General features: G+C 43.4%; 1 protein-coding gene and 1 long non-coding RNA gene across 7 annotated transcripts in view; one reads left to right on the top strand and one right to left on the bottom strand.

The window, feature by feature from the left end:
- lyst (lysosomal trafficking regulator) overlaps nucleotides 1-17515 on the top strand; it is a 432206-nt gene that overhangs the window by 329822 nt on the left and 84869 nt on the right. For 5 of the 6 annotated variants that reach the window (XM_070884660.1, XM_070884659.1, XM_070884658.1 and 2 more), the window contains 4 exons: nucleotides 7173-7403; nucleotides 8235-8401; nucleotides 10109-10261; nucleotides 13136-13327. In XM_070884660.1, the coding sequence (XP_070740761.1) occupies nucleotides 7173-7403; nucleotides 8235-8401; nucleotides 10109-10261; nucleotides 13136-13327 (743 nt within the window). Of the gene's footprint in view, nucleotides 1-7172; nucleotides 7404-8234; nucleotides 8402-10108; nucleotides 10262-12113; nucleotides 12276-13135; nucleotides 13328-17515 lie in introns of all 6 variants that reach the window. The other variant, XM_070884663.1, reaches the window with a different exon arrangement.
- The window catches only part of LOC139267022 (uncharacterized), a 161770-nt gene continuing 151734 nt past the window's right edge, over nucleotides 7480-17515 (bottom strand). The window contains exon 3 of the long non-coding RNA XR_011593812.1: nucleotides 7480-8370. This is a non-coding gene — a long non-coding RNA (uncharacterized lncRNA). The remainder of the gene's footprint in view (nucleotides 8371-17515) is intronic.

Raw genomic sequence — 17515 nt, 5'->3', positions numbered from 1 at the left:
GGCACCAAGCTTTATGGTCTATAGGGCAGTAGTGATACCTGTCCTCCTATATGGCTCAGAGACGTGGACTATATACAGCAGACACCTCAAAACGCTGGAAAAGTACCACCAGCGCTGCCTCCACAAGATCCTGCAGTGTTCGCACTCAGGCCAGCATCGAAGCATTGATCTCGCTCGATCAGCTCCATTGGGCGGGCCACATCATCCACATGCCCGACACGAGACTCCCAAAGCAAGCGCTCTACGCAGAGCTTCGACCTCGCAAGCGAGTCCCAGGTGGGCAGAGGAAGTGCTTCAAGGACACCCTCAAAGCCTCCTTGATAAAGTGCAACATCCCTGGCCCACAACCGCCCAAAATGGAGGAAAAGCATTCAGGAGGGCGCTGAGCACCTTGAGTCCCATCGCCAAGAACAAGCAGTAACCAAGTGTGGACACTGGAAGCAGCGAGCGTCAACCCAGGCTTCCCACTCACCCTTTCCTTCAACCACTGTCTGCTCCACCTGTGACAGACACTGTAGGTCCTGCATTGGACTCAGTCATCTGAGAACTCACTTTTAGGGCCCAAGTTTCCACATGATTTGCGCCTGATTTTTAGGAGCAACTGGTGGAGAACGGACTATCTTAGAAATCGCAATTCTCCACATTTTTTTTTCTGCAGTTCTAGTCAGGTAGAACAGTTCTACTTTGGAACAGAATTTTTTCTTCAAAAGGGGGCGTGTCCGGCCACTGACGCCTGATTTCAAAGTTTCCACAGTGAAAACGTACTCCAAACTAACTTAGAATGGAGCAAGTGAAGATTTTTGTAGAACTGAAAAAACCTTGTCTACACATTAAAAAATCAGGTGCAGGTTACAAATTAGGCGTCCAGAACGAGGTTGAGGGGGGGGGAGGGGAGGAAGGGAAGTCATTAAATTCTACAATAAATCCTTAGTTATACTTATACAAATATTATACAAATAAATCCAACCTGAATAAACATTTATAAGCAAAGAAAAGATTAAATAAACCATCTTCCTACCTGTGTGAAAGTGCTTCAGCCAGCCTCACAAGTTCGTTCGTTCGTTCCCGACGGCAGGGGGGAAGGAGGAAGCCGTTCCCGATGGCGGGAGGGAGGGAGTGCGGGCCCGAACGCAGCGGTGGGGGGGGGGAAAGGAAGACGTTCCAGACGGCGGGAGGTAGGGAGTGCGGGCCAGCCCGCCCGAACGCAGCGGGGGGGGGGGGGGAGGGAGGAAGACGTTCCCGCGGGGGGGGAGAAGGAGACAGTGAGAAGGCTGCAGGAAGCCTCAGTGCTGATGTGCTGATGGCAATGTGCTTTTATTAAAAAATGTTTAAAAATTAAACAGCTACAAAGAACTATAAAAATGGCCAAGTGCCAATGTTTCCTTCACACTGCGCGTGCGCGAACGCTCCAACACGACGCGCAGCGGTGCCGGCAGGAAAAAACTAATTTAAATAGTACCCGCCCCCTCCTACTTACAAAATCGGCGCGAGTGTAGGCTCCGCCCCCCTGGGCGCCGCGCCAAACAGACAAGGAGCTGCAGGGCTCTCCAGAATCGCGAGTTTTTTTTCCGCCGCCGTTTTAGGCGCGAAAAACGGGCGCCCAGCTCAGAGGGACGCCCGTTTTTTATCGTGTGGAAACTTGAGCCCTTAGAGTGGAAGCAAGTCATCCTCGACTCCGAGAGACTTCCTGGGATGATGATGTTAATGGATTCCCTTCCCTTGTTAACCCTCCCCAAATGCATTACCCCATACTTCTCCGGATTGAAGTCCATTTGCTACTGTTCTGCCCATCTGACCAGTTCATTGATATCTTCCTGCAGGCAACAGCTTTCTTCTTCATTATCAACCACAGAGCCGATTTTAGTATCATCTGCAAACTTCTTAATCATACCCCGTACATTCAAGTGTGTGCTCGGTCTGTGCAGCAGAGCTGGTCTCCAGTTAGTCTTGGGTAATCCTTGCCACTGGACCAAGACCTAGCTCTGTCAAGACCGTGGCTGGTGTCTGTCTTCACTAATCTTTTTCTCTTCACATATCTATAGAAGCTTTTGCAGTCAGTTTTTATGTTCCCGGCAAGCTTCCTCTCGTACTCTATTTTCCCCCTCCTAATCAAACCCTTTGTCCTCCTCTGCTGAATTCTAAATTTCTCCCAGTCCTCAGGTTTGCTGCTTTTTTTGGCCAATTTATATGCCTCTTCCTTGGCTCTAACACTATCCTTAATTTCCCTTGTTAGCCACAGTTGAGCCACCTTCCCTGTTTTATTTTTACTCCAGGATGGGATATACAATTGTTGAAGTTCATCCATGTGATCTATAAATGTTTGCCATTGCCTATCCACCGTCAACCCTTTAAGTATCATTTGCCAGTCTATTCTAGCCAATTCACGCCTCACGCCGTCGAAGTTAGCTTTCCTTAAGTTCAGGACCTTAGTTTCTGAATTAACTGTGTCACTCTCCATCTTAATAAAGAATTCTACCATATTATGGTCACTCTTCCCCAAGGGGCCTCACACAACAAGATTGCTAATTAGTCCCTTCTCATTGCACATCACCCAGTCTAGGATGACCAGCTCTCTAGTTGGTTCCTCGATATATTGGTCAAGAAAACCATCCCTAATACACTCCAGGAAATCCTCCTCCACCGCATTACTTCCAGTTTGGTTAGTACCAATCTAAATGTAAATTAAAGTCGCCCATGATAACTGCTGTACCTTTATTGCACACATCCCTTATTTCTTGTTTGATGCCGTCCCCAACCTCTCTACTACTGTTTGGTGGTCTGTACACAACTCCCACCAGTGTTTTCTGCACTTTGGTATTCCGTAGCTCCACCAATACCGATTCTACATCATCCAGGCCAATGTCCTTCCTTACTATTGCATTAATTTCCTCTTTAACCAGTAACGCCACCCCGCCTCCTTTTCCTTTCTGTCTATCCTCCTTAAATGTTGAATACACCTGGTTGTTGAGTTTCCAGCCTTGCTCATCCTGGAGCCATGTCTCTGTGATGCCAATTACATCATATCCATTAACTGCTGTCTGTGCAGTTAATTCGTCCACCTTATTCCGAATACTCCTCGCATTGAGGCACAGAGCCTTCAGGCTTGTCTTTTTAACACACTTTGCCCCTTTAGAATTTTGCTGTAATGTGGTCCTTTTTATTTTTTGCGTTGGGTTTCTCTGCCCTCCACTTTTACTATTCTCCTTTCTATCTTTTGCCTCTGTCTCCCTTTTATTTTCCCTCTGCCTCCCTGCATAGGTTCCCATCCCCTTGCCATATTAATTTAACTCCTCCCCAACAGCACTAGCAAACACTCCCCTTAGGACATTGGTTCCGGTCCTGCCCAGGTGCAGACTATCTGGTATGTACTGGTCCCACCTCCCCCAGAACTGGTTCCAATGTCCCAGGAATTTGAATCCCTCCCTTTTGCACCACTCCTCAAGCCACGCATTCATCTGAGCTATCCTGCGATTCCTACTCTGATTAGCATGTGGTACTGGTAGCAATCCTGAGATTACTACTTTTGAGGTCCTACTTTTTAATTTGGCTCCAAGCTCCCTAAATTCTTCTCTTAGGACCTCATCCCATTTTTTACCTATATCGTTGGTACCTATATGCACCATGATAACTAGCTGTTCACCCTCCCTTTTCAGAATGTCCTGCACCCACTCCGAGACATCCTTGACTCTTGCACCAGGGAGGCAATATACCATCCTGGAATCTCGGTTGCGGCCGCAGAAATGCCTATCTATTTCCCTTACAATTGAATCCCCTATCACTATTGCTCTCCCACTCTTTTTCCTGTCCTGTGCAGCAGAGCCACCCACGGTGCCATGAACTTGGCTGCTGCTGTCTTCCCCTGAAGAGTCATTCTCCCCCCAACAGTACCCAAAGCGGTGTATCTGTTTTGCAGGGGGATGACCACAGGGGACCCCTGCACTACCTTCCTTGCACTGCTCTTCCTGTTGGTCACCCATTTATTATCTGGCTGTGTACAGTTTACCTGCGGTGAGACCAACTCGCTAAACGTGCTATTCACGTCATTCTCAGCATCGTGCATGGTCCAGAGTGAATCCACCCGCAGCTCCAGTGCCGCAATGCGGTCCGTTAGGATCTGCAGGCAGATGCATTTCCCGCACATGTCGTCGTCAGGGATACCGGAAGCGTCCCTGACTTCCCACATAGTACAGGAGGAACATAACACGTGTCCGAGCTCTCCTGCCATGACCTAACCCTTGAATTAACTTAATTGGGCAACAACAATGTTCAAAGGTTACTAACTGATAAAGAAAGAAATCGAAAAACTACTTACCAATCACTAGCCAATCACTTACCCCCTTGGCTGTCACGTCACCTTTCAATTTCTTTCTACTTTTTTGCCTTCTGCCCGTGCTGCTGCTGCTGCAGAAGCTGGCCTATCCAACTCACCAATTGCGGCTGCCTCACCAACTGCCGCTGGGCCTATTTATAGGCCTTCCCACCCTGCCTCTCCGACTTACCAACTGCCGCTACCTCACCAACTCATAAGCCTCCCTTTTTTTCTTTATCCTACCCTGTATATCCCTTAACATCCAGGGGGTTCTAGATTTATTAGCCCCACCCTTTTTCTTTACAGGAACATACTTGCTCTGAACCCTCTGGATGATCTCCTTGAATGCCTCCCACTGCTCTGACACTGATTTACCTTCAAGTAGCTGTTTCCAGTCCACTGTGGCCAAATCACCTCTCAGCTGAGCAAAATTGGCTTTTTCCCCAATTGAGAACTTTTATTCTTTTCCATAACAACCCTTAATCTAACTGAATTATGATCACTAGCATCAAAATGCGCTCTCACTGATACCCCTTCCACCTGTCCAGCTTCATTCCCTAAACTAAGTCCAGAATTGCCTTGTTGGGCTTGCTACATACTGGCTAAAAAAAAGTTCTCTTGAATGCATTTTAGGAATTCTGCACCCTCCGCACCCTTCACATTAATTTTATCCCAGTTAATATTAGGGTAGTTGAAATCCCCTAATATTACTGCCCAATAGTTTTTGCACTTCTCAGAAATGTGTCTGCATATTTGCTCTTTTATCTTCCTTGAACTGTTTATGGGTCTATAGTACACTCCCAGCAGTGTGATTGTCCCTTTTTTGTTTTTCAATTCAATCCATATGGCCCCATTTGATGATCTTCCAACATATCATCCCTCCTCACAGCTGTAATTATTTCTTTCAATACTACGATCCCCTTCCTTTTTTACCCCCCTCTCTAACCCGTCTGAAAACCCTGTAACCAGGAATGTGGAGCTGCCGTACCTGCCCTTCTTTCAGCCATGTCTCAATAACTATAATAATATCATACACCCAAGTGTCTATCTGTGCTCTCAGCTCAACTGCCTTATTCCCTATACCCCTTGCATTGAAGTATATAACATTTAGCACTGCCAAAATGTGTATTTTCTAGCCCTTGTTTCCTCTGTCTTCCAAATGCACTTTCTACTTTTCTGCTTTCCAATTCCAGCTTTGCTTTTCTCCCTACTGAATCTATTCTCAGGTTTCCATCTCCCTGCCAAACTAGTATAAACCCTCCCCAACAGCACTAGCAACCCCCCCCTCGCCGCAAGGATATTGGTCCCAGCTCTGTTGAGGTGCAACCCGTCCGGCTTGTACATGTCCCATTTCCCCCAGAAACGGTCCCAAAGCCCTCCCTCCAGCCACGCATTCATCTGTCCTATCCTCCTATTTATGTACTCACGAGCACGTTGCACCAGGAGTAATCCGGTGATCATCTTTAAGTTCACTCTATACAGAGTAATATGGGCATCTTATTTCATCTGATTAGAGCATATATCCTGGGCAGAGTGGCAAGCTTCACTATATCTCTAATCTACAGGTATCTTACCATCATATTTGCATAGGCCTACACAAGGGACATGGGTTCTGTTTTGGAGCAGTTGAACTTATACCCTGATAGCAGCAAAAAAAATATTTTGAAAGACTGAGGTGGTTGGGATGGTTTGTGTACCATATGATCAATATTTAGTGTTTAGTTCCTCCAGCCTACACTTTATAGATGTTTGGGTTTTCTCTGATGTATGTCACCCAGCAATTCTGTAAACAGGACAAAGAGAAGGGCGGACATTGGGCATCGGTATCTGATCCCTTGATCGAGGTGAGCTTGGGGCCCACTGGTGCACACTCTGGATCAAGGGTATCCAAGTCCCCTTTCTTTTTTTGTGAGCTGAACATGTTTAAGGTGTATTTACAGCACTGGATGTTTATACATTTTCTGAATATGTTACCAAGACCAATTCTGCCAATTTTACAAGGAGGAGTTTGCAACCCAGCTGATTGAGTACTTTTTATGTGTCCATGCTGTATACCAGAAAGAAGTGTTGGTAGTGGTAAAGCACATTATATAAAACCTGTTTCGTCTGCATGGGCCAGTCCAAGGGTAGCTGCATTCTTTCTGGAAGCTAGAATCTTGGTCAATGTTTGATAGTTAGAGAGATGTTGATCTGTGTAAGATGGACACTGGCTGGGGTTCTTCCTTTACCTGCCAGTGTGATTGTGTCTGTGTTGAAGGTGGCAAGGAGTGTGCTTGTCTCCAACACATGGTGCAGGCGTATTAACAGGAGGCAACTGAGCACATGGAGCAGGGTTTTTTTTAAATTCAGCTAATGAGCCAGCAGAATCTGGACTTTCCCCAGGTTTTTGGCATTTTATTATTTAACACTTGAAATGCTCAATAATTTGAACTATTGCATGATAACATCAGACATATGACATGCTGGGATTAGCGAAGGGCACTGAGTGCAGAGGTGCAGTTGAAGCTTTTCGTGCCTATCCTCAGAGTAGTAACTTGCACAGCTCCAAACAAAATAGATGCATCAGACAAGCTATAACTACAGACTTTGAGAAGTCCCATGGACAAAACAGCAGAGGCCTGTTCCAAAAATAGCTTGGTTTGTTGTGCCGCCCTGGTGCTGCTTCTGAGGAATTCATTGTTATTGGCAGATGGATACTTGAATAGGAATTTGATTTGTTTTGTACTTTAATTGGCCAGTGACTTGTGCACTGCTGTTGGCAGATCTGTGGGTTATAAACGTCCATATATCAACATGTATGACCAGTTTTACTGAACTGCTCAACTCTTCACTAATTTGCCTTTTATTTCTCGATTATTAACAGGTTGGATCCTGAGGCTATGGCTCACATCGACCCATTCCGTAAAAGATGCATTATTCCTGTACTGGGCCTCATTGAAAATTCTCTGTATGAAAATGCATTGGTGCACAATACATTATGTGTCCTGCTCCAGCTTCTGAATGCCTGCCCCAAGTTAGCTGATATACTGCTCGACAATGGCTTACTGTACGTCTTGTTTAACACCTTAGCAGCACTAAATGGACTAGAGAACGGGTAAGGAAGTTATTGTGATGGCCTTAATAGATTGCGAAGCCAAATCATTATCTTAAAATCATAGCATAGCAAAAGTCATTTTAAATTGTTTAGTTTTCCTTTATTAATTTTGGAACAGCTTTTTTCTGCTTTAGGTCTACCTGGAGTAAGAATGTAATTGTTGGGTTCCCATCGTACTACAGCTACTGGTCTCAAACTTAATATCTGTAATGTGCAATGTAGAGCTGTCGCCTGTGTCCTGGTCAATATTTATCCCTCAACCAACATCACTAAAACACATTATCTGGTCGCTATCTCATTGCTGTTTCTAGGGACCTTGCTGTGGACAAATTGGCTACCGCATTTCCTACATTACAGCAGTGACTGCACTTCAAAAGTACGGCTGTAAAGCAATTTGGGGACATCTGGGGTCATGAAAGGCACTTTATAAATGCAATTTTTCTTTTCTTCTTTCTTCAACAGCGCCAACTCTCTCTCGTCCTTTAAGATCCTTCTTAAAAACTCAACTCTTTGACCAAGCTTTGTTACCCTTCCTATTATCTCCTTCTTTGTCTCTGTCTATTTTGTCTCATTACTTACGCCTCCATCATCCACCTTGGGACGTTTTGCTACGTTTAAGGTGCTATATAAATGCAAGTTCTTGTAGTTTGACCTCAGTATCTCAGCTGACTTACAATTTTGTGACTTCAGCGATCCCATTTGTTACTTTATTACTTTTTAAAGGCTTAAATACTGTTTTTTTTAGCTTTTCTACATTGCAATTTGCACCATATTCCTGTCTCAAAGTTGTCTTGTTTTGCTAATTTATCCAATCACTTTCTTTCGTTGTAGCATTCCAGTGAGTGAGTACAAATTGCTGTTGTGTGATATTCAGCAGCTGCTGGTCGCAGTTACCATCCATTCCTGCAGCTCTTCTGGTTTGCCATATTTCCGCATAATAGAAGATTTAATCTCGCTGCTTGGATACCTGCAGAACAGCAAGTATAAAAAAACAAAAGGTAGCTGTTAAAAGTTCCAAACTGAATGCAAAGTTTCATCAAATAAAAGTTTATCTTAAAAAAAAAACGAATAATTTAGAAATTACGGACTCATTTTAATTCTTATTCAGTTTCAGTATAATTGTTTTCATAGCATGTGAAATTAATGCTGCTCGCCCCCCACTACATGTTTATTTCATTTTAAATGGACCTAGACCGTTTTTCAAATGAGGTACTGAAGAAATATTACAAGCAAGTAATTCACAATCGGTAATTTTATGATTTGCTGCAAAAAGGAATTGGGCATAAATAGGAAATGAATTGAGGATTGCTGAAATGTCCTTGTTGTTGGGAAGAAGAATAGTCTTGCAGGAGTGGGAGCTGACGAGCTCCTCTCCCCAGGCAACAGTACATTAGTACATTTTTGAATATAGTTGAGGTTTTTTTTTAGCTACATCTATGTTGGCATATATTTTCAGCAGATAGGAACAGGAGCATGCCAATAGACTTAATCTATCAATGTCCATTTGCAACCTCTCTGCTCTCATTTATACTGTGTACTATATCATCTAACTTAATGTCATTAGCAAACTTGGATATATGCCTCTCTCTTTCTTCGTCTTAAGTCATTTATAAATATAGTGAAAAGCTGAGACCCCAGTGCTGATCACTAGTTCCATCGTGCTAATTGGAGTACATATTTATTATCCCTACTTTCTATCTCCTACCTCCTACCCAATTGCATACTCCTGCCAATAGGTTACTTCCACTTCCATGCGCTCTCATTTATGTTAACAGTCTCTTGTATGGAACCTTATTGAATGGCCATATAAATAACACCATAGACACTCTTTTATCTACCATGCAATCTAGTGCTCTTAAACCAGCAACAGGAATATGGAGCCATGATAAACTAGGTCTACAATTTTGCTGTTTGGATAAAGATTTAGTAGTGAGTCAAAAACCGCTTTACATTTAGCTCTTCTGTAGTCTATGCTTCAGCTCTCCACATTCATGTTGCTAAAAAACTGCTCCTTAATCCGAGCAGCACAATCATGGACCCATGAAGGAGTTGGTCCATGATTCTGCTGTCCGGATAAGGGAGCGGTTTAGCAATGTAAATGCTGTGTGTTAGTGCAGTGACATTAATCCCCTGTGACCGGAACTAAAAAATGCCTCTTAGCTAGAAAAGTCAGTATACAAGATTTGGGTTCCTGCAGGCAATCTAAAATACTCAGTGGGGTCTGGTCAGATTAGGTCAGTCTGATTAGACAGTAAGAAAATAGTGAAACATTAGTTGCGTTTACAATAGCAGTGTGCCGCTGAAGGAAAGTGCAAGTTTCTCCTGCTGGTGGCTGTGTAATAAATAGAGATGCTTGCAGTTCTGGCAGCAGCAGGAACCCTTTTACGGGTGAATCACAATTTCCACCTGGATATGGAGCCCAATCTGGTGTCATTACATTGCATTTGTGTGCAGAAGAATACGTCTTCTGTGCCATGAGCCTCTAGAGAGTGCTGCCAGGTGAATTTAAATAATCGGGGACAGCAGTCCATGGAGATCGGTATAATGCCATTTCCTGAAATCAGATTTGTATTAACAGCAAGGTAAAATGATGATTGAGTTCTAGAGTGGATCTTTCTCCAATATTCTATTTAAAGTCCTCCTACTTGTACTGAGACATCTCGCCATGAATCTGCGGTGTGAATCTAATCACTGTTCTTATTTAGAAATGGCGGTTGCACTGCAGTTCCGGGTCCTTCAGAGCGCCATCGAATTTATTAAAACCACAGCCAATCAGGATGCTCAGATTATGAGTAGCTCCTTCCATTTACCTGCAACTCAGCATCATGCCATTCACCAGAAGAGAAGGAGTATTGCTGGTGAGTGCTGCATCTCTCCAGTGGTTGCGTTGTAACTGACTCGGGTTAACTGCTTGGTCAGCAAAGCAGTGTAACTGTACCTTTTCACATTTAGAACCATATATGCATTACATTTATTTCAGTAGATTTTTGAAAAACACCTCGTTTTAATCGGCTGTTCAGTGAGTGGAACCAATAATTGGATAGACTCTCTCTTGCGTCTCAGTGTATATCAATCTAGTGAAGCCCGTTATGCTCATGTGGAGCATAGACCAGTTGGGCCGAATCGCCTGTTTCTGTGCTGAAAATTCTATGTATTCTCCTTCCCAGAAACCCAAGGTGATTGATATGGTGACCATTCTCTCAAGGTGGAACTTTCCTCAGGGCAGACACAAATACTTATAGCAGTTATTACAAGCTTGTTGATTTTTGTTGCAATGCATGTTACTCCAGCTTAAATAAGAATTTTGTTCATGCATTCAATTTATGGGACCATCGTTGCATGCCATGAAGCTTGAAATAGTTTAATGTTACTGTTCTCTAGTTATTTCAGTCTTGTACATGAATACACTAATCACAGACACAAAGAAAGCCCATTGTCAACTATATTTTTAAAAGACGACGCTCCAAAAGAATCTCACTGAACTGACGCAGATCAGAACAACTGCAGTCACTAATACAAAAGCAAAATACTGCGGATGCTGGAGTCTGAAATAAAAACAGAAAATGCTAGAAATCTCAGCGGGTCAGGCATCTGTGGAGAGAAACAGAGTTAACGTTTCGGGTCTGTGACCCTTCGTCAGAACTGGAAAAATTTGAAATGTAAGAGATTCTTAAGGAAGTGCGCCTGCACCGAACTGCAGTCACTAGGCTGTTTCTGAAGCTAATTTCAGAGTCCTGTGGCACTTAAATAATATACAGGGTGACATGGGAGTGCCTGACACTGAGTCCATGATGCCTAGGACTGGAGCTGAGCACTGACTTGAAATAAAATCTTATACAAATGTATTGCTTTCCCAGCAGTGGGTTCTTTTATATTTTTCATGAGGTGTCAGGATCAGAGTATAGGCTGGGACAGTGTAATTTAGAGTTAGAGGCTGGTCTCAGTGCTAAGAACTAATTGGAAACTGGTTTGATGAAACTAAATGAACAAGACAGTGGAAAAATGGAGCTATGTTTGCAGATCAAAAATCTAAAGATTTTATTTGGGTGCCAGATTTAAGTTATATTCAGATTTGTAAGACCCTAAATATCTTGTTTATTTTTTTTAATTAAGACAGGAATTGTCAAAATTGGTTGAACCGATTTTCAGGTGGTTTCTATTTCAACGTCTCTCTATTGTTGATTTCTCCAAGTTATCTTGGCAACTACACAAACAAGCTGATGTTGAATTGTGTTGAAGGGACACCATGCTCACGATGAAGCCTTAGGCAGACTTGTTTTGGTTTTTGAAGGAAAAAGCCTGAATTATTTACTTCACGGGATGTGGTGATGCATTGTGAAAAAACTCACCACTGTATTGTATGTTGCAAACCTGCACATACAGGTGAGAAAAGTGTGCGGCAGACACTTTTCTTTGTGAAGGTGTACTGTAAGCTATAAAGGTCTCGATACATATAATAAACATTTTTAATTGTTTTGCTTTTTAAGATTATTTTGCATTTTACAATTTTTATTCATATTTGGTTTTATGGCTCACAAAAAATTCCAAAAATTAACTGCAAAATATTTACCTGACATTGTTCAAGATATGGGTTTTGCTAATTTACGTAGTCCTTTGCCTTCAGACTTGTGTTACACAGTACATGATTAGCCATTGTGTAGCTCTTTCCTGCATACATCTCTCTTTTATTTGTACTTGTTTACAACGAAGGGTCAATTGCATTGAAAGATTCCATAATTCCACGGCTACCAAGACAACATTTCTCCTCGTATGGTCACCTTCCGATGACCCATTGCTTCAATTTAATAAACCAGGAGTCTCCCCTACCATCCCCAACTGGATCCACTTCCTATACTTTCCCTACAGAAACAGGTGTAGTAGTGATCTTCCGACTTCAGATCCCGGAGAAACATTTCATGCTGAAATGTTTTGCATTAATAGGAGACTGCAAAACGTGCATTTGTGGAGCAAAAGCCATCTCCCCTGATACTGTAAACCTAGGAAATTTCTTCTGTCTCAAAATGTTTTAAGATGGCAATATGTTCCAGCATAAAGTAGAAATACACTGAAATGGGAATTCAGCAAAATGTTCTGATGGGTAGATATTGGATGTGTTTTTAGGTTTACAGTATTGAGATCAAATCAGTGTTCGGATTCACTTTGCTGCATTGATTTGTTTGCAGTTCTGCTGTAACTGATACTAACACAAAAATGCTGTTCCTCGAGAGTAGCAATGAAGTATTACATCCCAAACTCCACTGGAAGTCAAGTTGTTCACTTGTTTACATAAAGTGATGTTTTGGAGGCATGCAGTTTTTCTTTCACTCTCAGCTAACCGTTTAAACATCTTGCAAATCTAGTGCTATATTTTCACATGCAAACAAGTAATTTGTTAATATTTGTCTTTTGTCTTTTTATGAAAATATTTTGATATGTTACCAAACTAGAAAGCAGTAAATAATTGAGTGTAGTAACATCAGAAGTATGTGTAATAGTGACTGTTGAAATCATGTTCTGCCAAAACAAAATCTTTCTGTTTTTTTTTTTTACATGTGTCCCGTGCTTTCCCCACCTAGAGAATTTGGTTCGTTGTTACTTGAGCTTACTAGTGTCTCTCAATGCTTTACACTTTAGAATCTTTAGGCAGTCTTCCACAATATGAATGTATTTAAAAAGCAGTAAGTGCATAAACCTTTCTGATGGTGAATTTGACTTGGAATCTGTGTTGCCAGGCCCTCGCAGGTTTTCAGCTTCTCCATCCGATACCTTGCTGCTGAGAATGCAATCAGTAGCCAGCGATGAGCTCTCTGTGCTAATGCAGAGGAGGATGAGCCACGAGAACTCGATGAGAGCATCTGAGACAGAGTTCGTACAGAGACTGCAGAGACTCACCATTTTAGCTGTTAATCGGCTGATCTACCAAGGTAGGCAACTCAGTTAACCTAATGGTTTTTGTTTTTTATTTCTTACCCTTTCCTCCTCCTCTCAAAGACGAATCCTTGTTTGGGTCCACATATGCCAACAGTCCCCCAGTATCTTACACAAGCAGCCATCCTTCATTATGAACCTATATAATAAGTGTTCACAGGCTATTTCCTCATGGAGGACCTCACACCCAAGCCCGCTTTTGTCTTCATCCAACATTTACTCACATTCACTTTCCTGGCAGGGAATCACTGGATAGTGATCATGAGCCGGAACTAGGCTGATTTATTCTCCTTTCACTTCCCCAAGACTTGCGATGCTAAGGTCAGTACTAGTGCTGTCCAGGCACAATACAGGGTTTGCACCTGGGATCTTTCTGATCTGCATCATGTTATGCGGTTTATTTACTCTCTGAGTCATTGAACGAGAACTCCCTCCTCTTTTTAAATAGTGCCACGGAATTTTTAACATTCATCTGAACCACAGGAATCAGATTTTTAACAACTTATGCAAAGGACGAAACTTCCATCAACTCGCCCCCACTGCTGCTGAAAGTCTCATCGATGTCGCCTCCATCCTTGATTTCCCCAATGCTGTCCCCACCAGCCTCCTCAGGGTGCAGACCCTGTACAAACTCCAATACATCTTGTCCCAGTGCAGCATTGTCCCTCAGTACCACACGAGAGTGTCAGCCTAGCCCAAATTCTGGAGTGATAGCATTCTGTGTATCCATTGTTAATCTTGCACAACAAAGACTGAACACAATAGCAAGTGGTGGTTTTATAGTACAGAATGACTTTTCTCTTCCCCATTCACCAGTGGAGTTGAGCCGAGCCGGGATCATGTTCTGGGGAAAAAATGTGGTAAGCAAAACTCTACAGTGATTTAAAAAAATAACTTGGCACATTTATGTATCCAGGGATGCCAGCCCATGTGGGTCCCCCACACCCACACCTTTATAAAATCCCCGCAGCCACATACGGACAGCACTTGGGTACCACCAGCTGCCAGCCGGACACAGCCCACTGACTGCCAGACAGCTCCAAACCTCCACATACTAGCCATGCTCAGGGCCCTTGGTAGAGCTGATTCCCCCGTATCATCACACTACAAAGTCATCTACGACAACCTTTATGACTGCAACTGCGCACATTATCCCTCCTTGTGGACTATCTTTTGGTACCTTCCATTAATCACTTAATTTCCCTTCACTGCCTCTCCTCTAAGGTTCATTCCTTGTCTACGTGCTGCCTCTTGACTGTCCACAAGCATGGAGTGAGCTGTCATACAGATGATGAGGACAAGCAACTGTACCTCCTCATCAATACCATTGACTCCACGATTCGTACTATGATATCTGACAACAAGTCATAGATGAGTCACACTTTCTCCAAATCAACAGTGGCAAGGCTGTGAAGCCCTCCTGTTCCACACTGCTCTAGTAACTTTGCACTGTAACCCCCATAACCTAGCCCGTAATTCCATCCTCATCCCCAACTGAAGCTTATAGTGTACAACTTGGTGTCCTTTTTGAAATGAAGCTGAGCTCTATCCAACACCAAGACCACCTCCATCCCCAACTCATCCTCACTACTGCTGTGAGTCTCACCAATGTTCCCTCAATGATTTCCTTGACGCTGTCCTCACCAGCCTCCTCAGCTGCACCCTGTACAAACCCCAATTCTTCCAGAACTGCAATGCCTGCATTTTGTCCCTTACTAAGACCTGTTCATTATCATACCTGTGTTGGCAACCGCCATGGAATCCCTACCTCTAGGGCATTGATTTCAAAATCATCAGCTTCATTTACAAATGGTCTTGTCCGACCATACCTCTGAATCCTCTTCCAGCCACACAACCCAGCTCACACCCTCTGAGCTGTTTGTGTTTATGTGGCCTTTTATGTGTTTCCCTCCACCCCCTTACAACGTCAAACCACCTATATTTTTCCCCATTTTAAATTATTTTTGGTTATACATTTCCCCTTACTCTACTCCTAATTTATGCGTTTGTGAAGTGCATTGGGCCGTTTCGCTGTGTTAAAGATGTTTTATAAGAACCAACTAAGTCATATTCTCTGATGCTAGCAATGGGTTTAAAGTACCCCTTTAAGGTGTTTCTTCCATAGTTATAGTGATGTTTCTGTGTTCTAATTGTTTCTTGAGTTTTTTTCTGTATTAAAACTGTTTTAAAAACAAATTTGTTATCCCAAGTAATCTCATGTTTCGGTCTACTACTATAGCTTATGTTATATTTAAACCCCCCAAAAATTGTTGCTTGGATTCATTTTGTTCATTAGAATTGTTGCTCAGTATTATGTGTCCAGGATGAGCAAAGGCCATCAGGCTGATAAAGCACCTGCTCAGTTTTTTGCTGAACTGCTCACCATGTTGTTACTCTCCCACACCTCCTGGGTAGAGGCATAAACAGCACCATGACTTGTATCCGATTCTGGAATCTTCTATCAAACATCCTTCTGTCTTCCCCCACCCCTTCAAATACAATCAGGCAATCTCCAGCAGGCTCCAAACCAGTCAGCTATTTTCCAGAATATTACTTTTTAACCTCCTTTCTACCGTGATCATGTTGCTTTTCGAAAAAGCATACAACCCCCTCTGGCAGGACTGCTAGGAGTTGGTCTTCATTGGCACCCTACCCTGTTCTATCTGCATTACTCAATGGACAGTTACTCTAATTGCTAATATATATCATATCGCTGCTATGTCAGTTGGTGCAACTCTAAAGGTTTTAACCATTGTGCTAAATGCAGCAGACCCCTTAACTTTGTGGCTGCTAATCCAGGGTGCGAGATTGGCTTTATATTCTCAGTCTGCACCTGTGGAGCCTTGGAACCAAATGTCCCATTTAATTCAGGTAAGAGATGATGAAATCTATCCATACCAAAACAGGAGTTGGTGATGTAAAGGGAAGGTAAAACCAGACTGTTCTATCAAGTGCTACCAGAACAACTTGTATTTATATAGCGCCTTTAACATAGTGAAACATCCCAAGGCGCTTCACAGGAGTGTTTTAAGACGAAACAAATAAGTTTGACACCGTGCCACATAAGAAATTAGGCCGAGCTTGGTCAAAGAAGTAGGTTTTAAGGAGCGTCTTAAAGGAGGAAAAAGAAGTAGAGAGACGGAGCGGTTTAGGGAGGGAGTTCCAGAGCTTGGGGCCCAGGCAACAGAAGGCACAGCCACCGATGGTTGAGCAATTATAAATCAGGGATGCTCAAGAGGGCAGAATTAGAGGAGCACAAATATCTCGGGGAGTTGTGAGACTGAAGGAGATTACAGAGATAGGGAGGGGCGAGGCCATGGAGGGATTTGTAAACAAGGATGATAATTTTGAAATTGAGGTGTTGCTTAACCCGAAGCCAATGTAGGTCGGCGAGCACATGGGTGATGGGTGAGCAGGACTTGGTGCGAGTTAGGACACGGGATGCCGAGTTTTGGATGACCTCAAGTTTAAGGAGGATAGAATGTGGGAGGCCAGCCTGGAGTGCGTTGGAGTAGTCAAGTCTAGAGGTAACAAAGGCATGGATGAGGGCTTCAGCAGCAGATGAGCTGAGGCAGGGGCGGAGACGGGCGATGTTTCGGAGGTGAAAATAGGCGGTTTTAGTTATGTCGCGGATATGTGGCCGGAAGCTTATTTCAGGGTCAAGTATGACTCCAAGGTTGCGAACGGTCTGGTTCAGCCTCAAGACAGATGCTAGGGAGAGAGATGGAGTTGGTGCTAAGGAATGCAGTTTGTGGCGGGGACCAAAGACGATGGCTTCGATCTTCCCAATATTTAATTGGAGAAAATTTCTGCTCATCCAGTATAGGATGTCGGACAAGCAGTCTAACAATTTAGAGACCGTGGAGGTGTCGAGAGAAGTGGTAGTGAGGTAGAACTGGGTGTCAACTGCGTACATGTGGAAACTGACGCCGTGTTTTCAGATGATATCGCCAAGGGGCAGTATATAGATGAGAAATAGGAGGGGACCAAGGATAGATCCTAGGGGGACACCAGAGGTAACGATACGGGAGTGGGAAGAGAAGCCATTGCGGATGATTTTCTGGCTACGATTACATAGATAAGAATGGAACCAGGCGAGTGAAGTCCCACCCAGCTGGATGATGGTGGAGAGGCGTTGGAGGAGGATGGAGTGGTCAACCGTGTCAAAGGTTGCAGGCAGGTTG

The sequence above is a fragment of the Pristiophorus japonicus genome, chromosome 7 (assembly GCF_044704955.1).
Source record: "Pristiophorus japonicus isolate sPriJap1 chromosome 7, sPriJap1.hap1, whole genome shotgun sequence".
NCBI classification, from domain to species: Eukaryota; Metazoa; Chordata; class Chondrichthyes; family Pristiophoridae; genus Pristiophorus; species Pristiophorus japonicus.
Note: the sequence above shows the minus strand (reverse complement) of the source record. Positions and strands in the feature narration are given on the sequence as shown.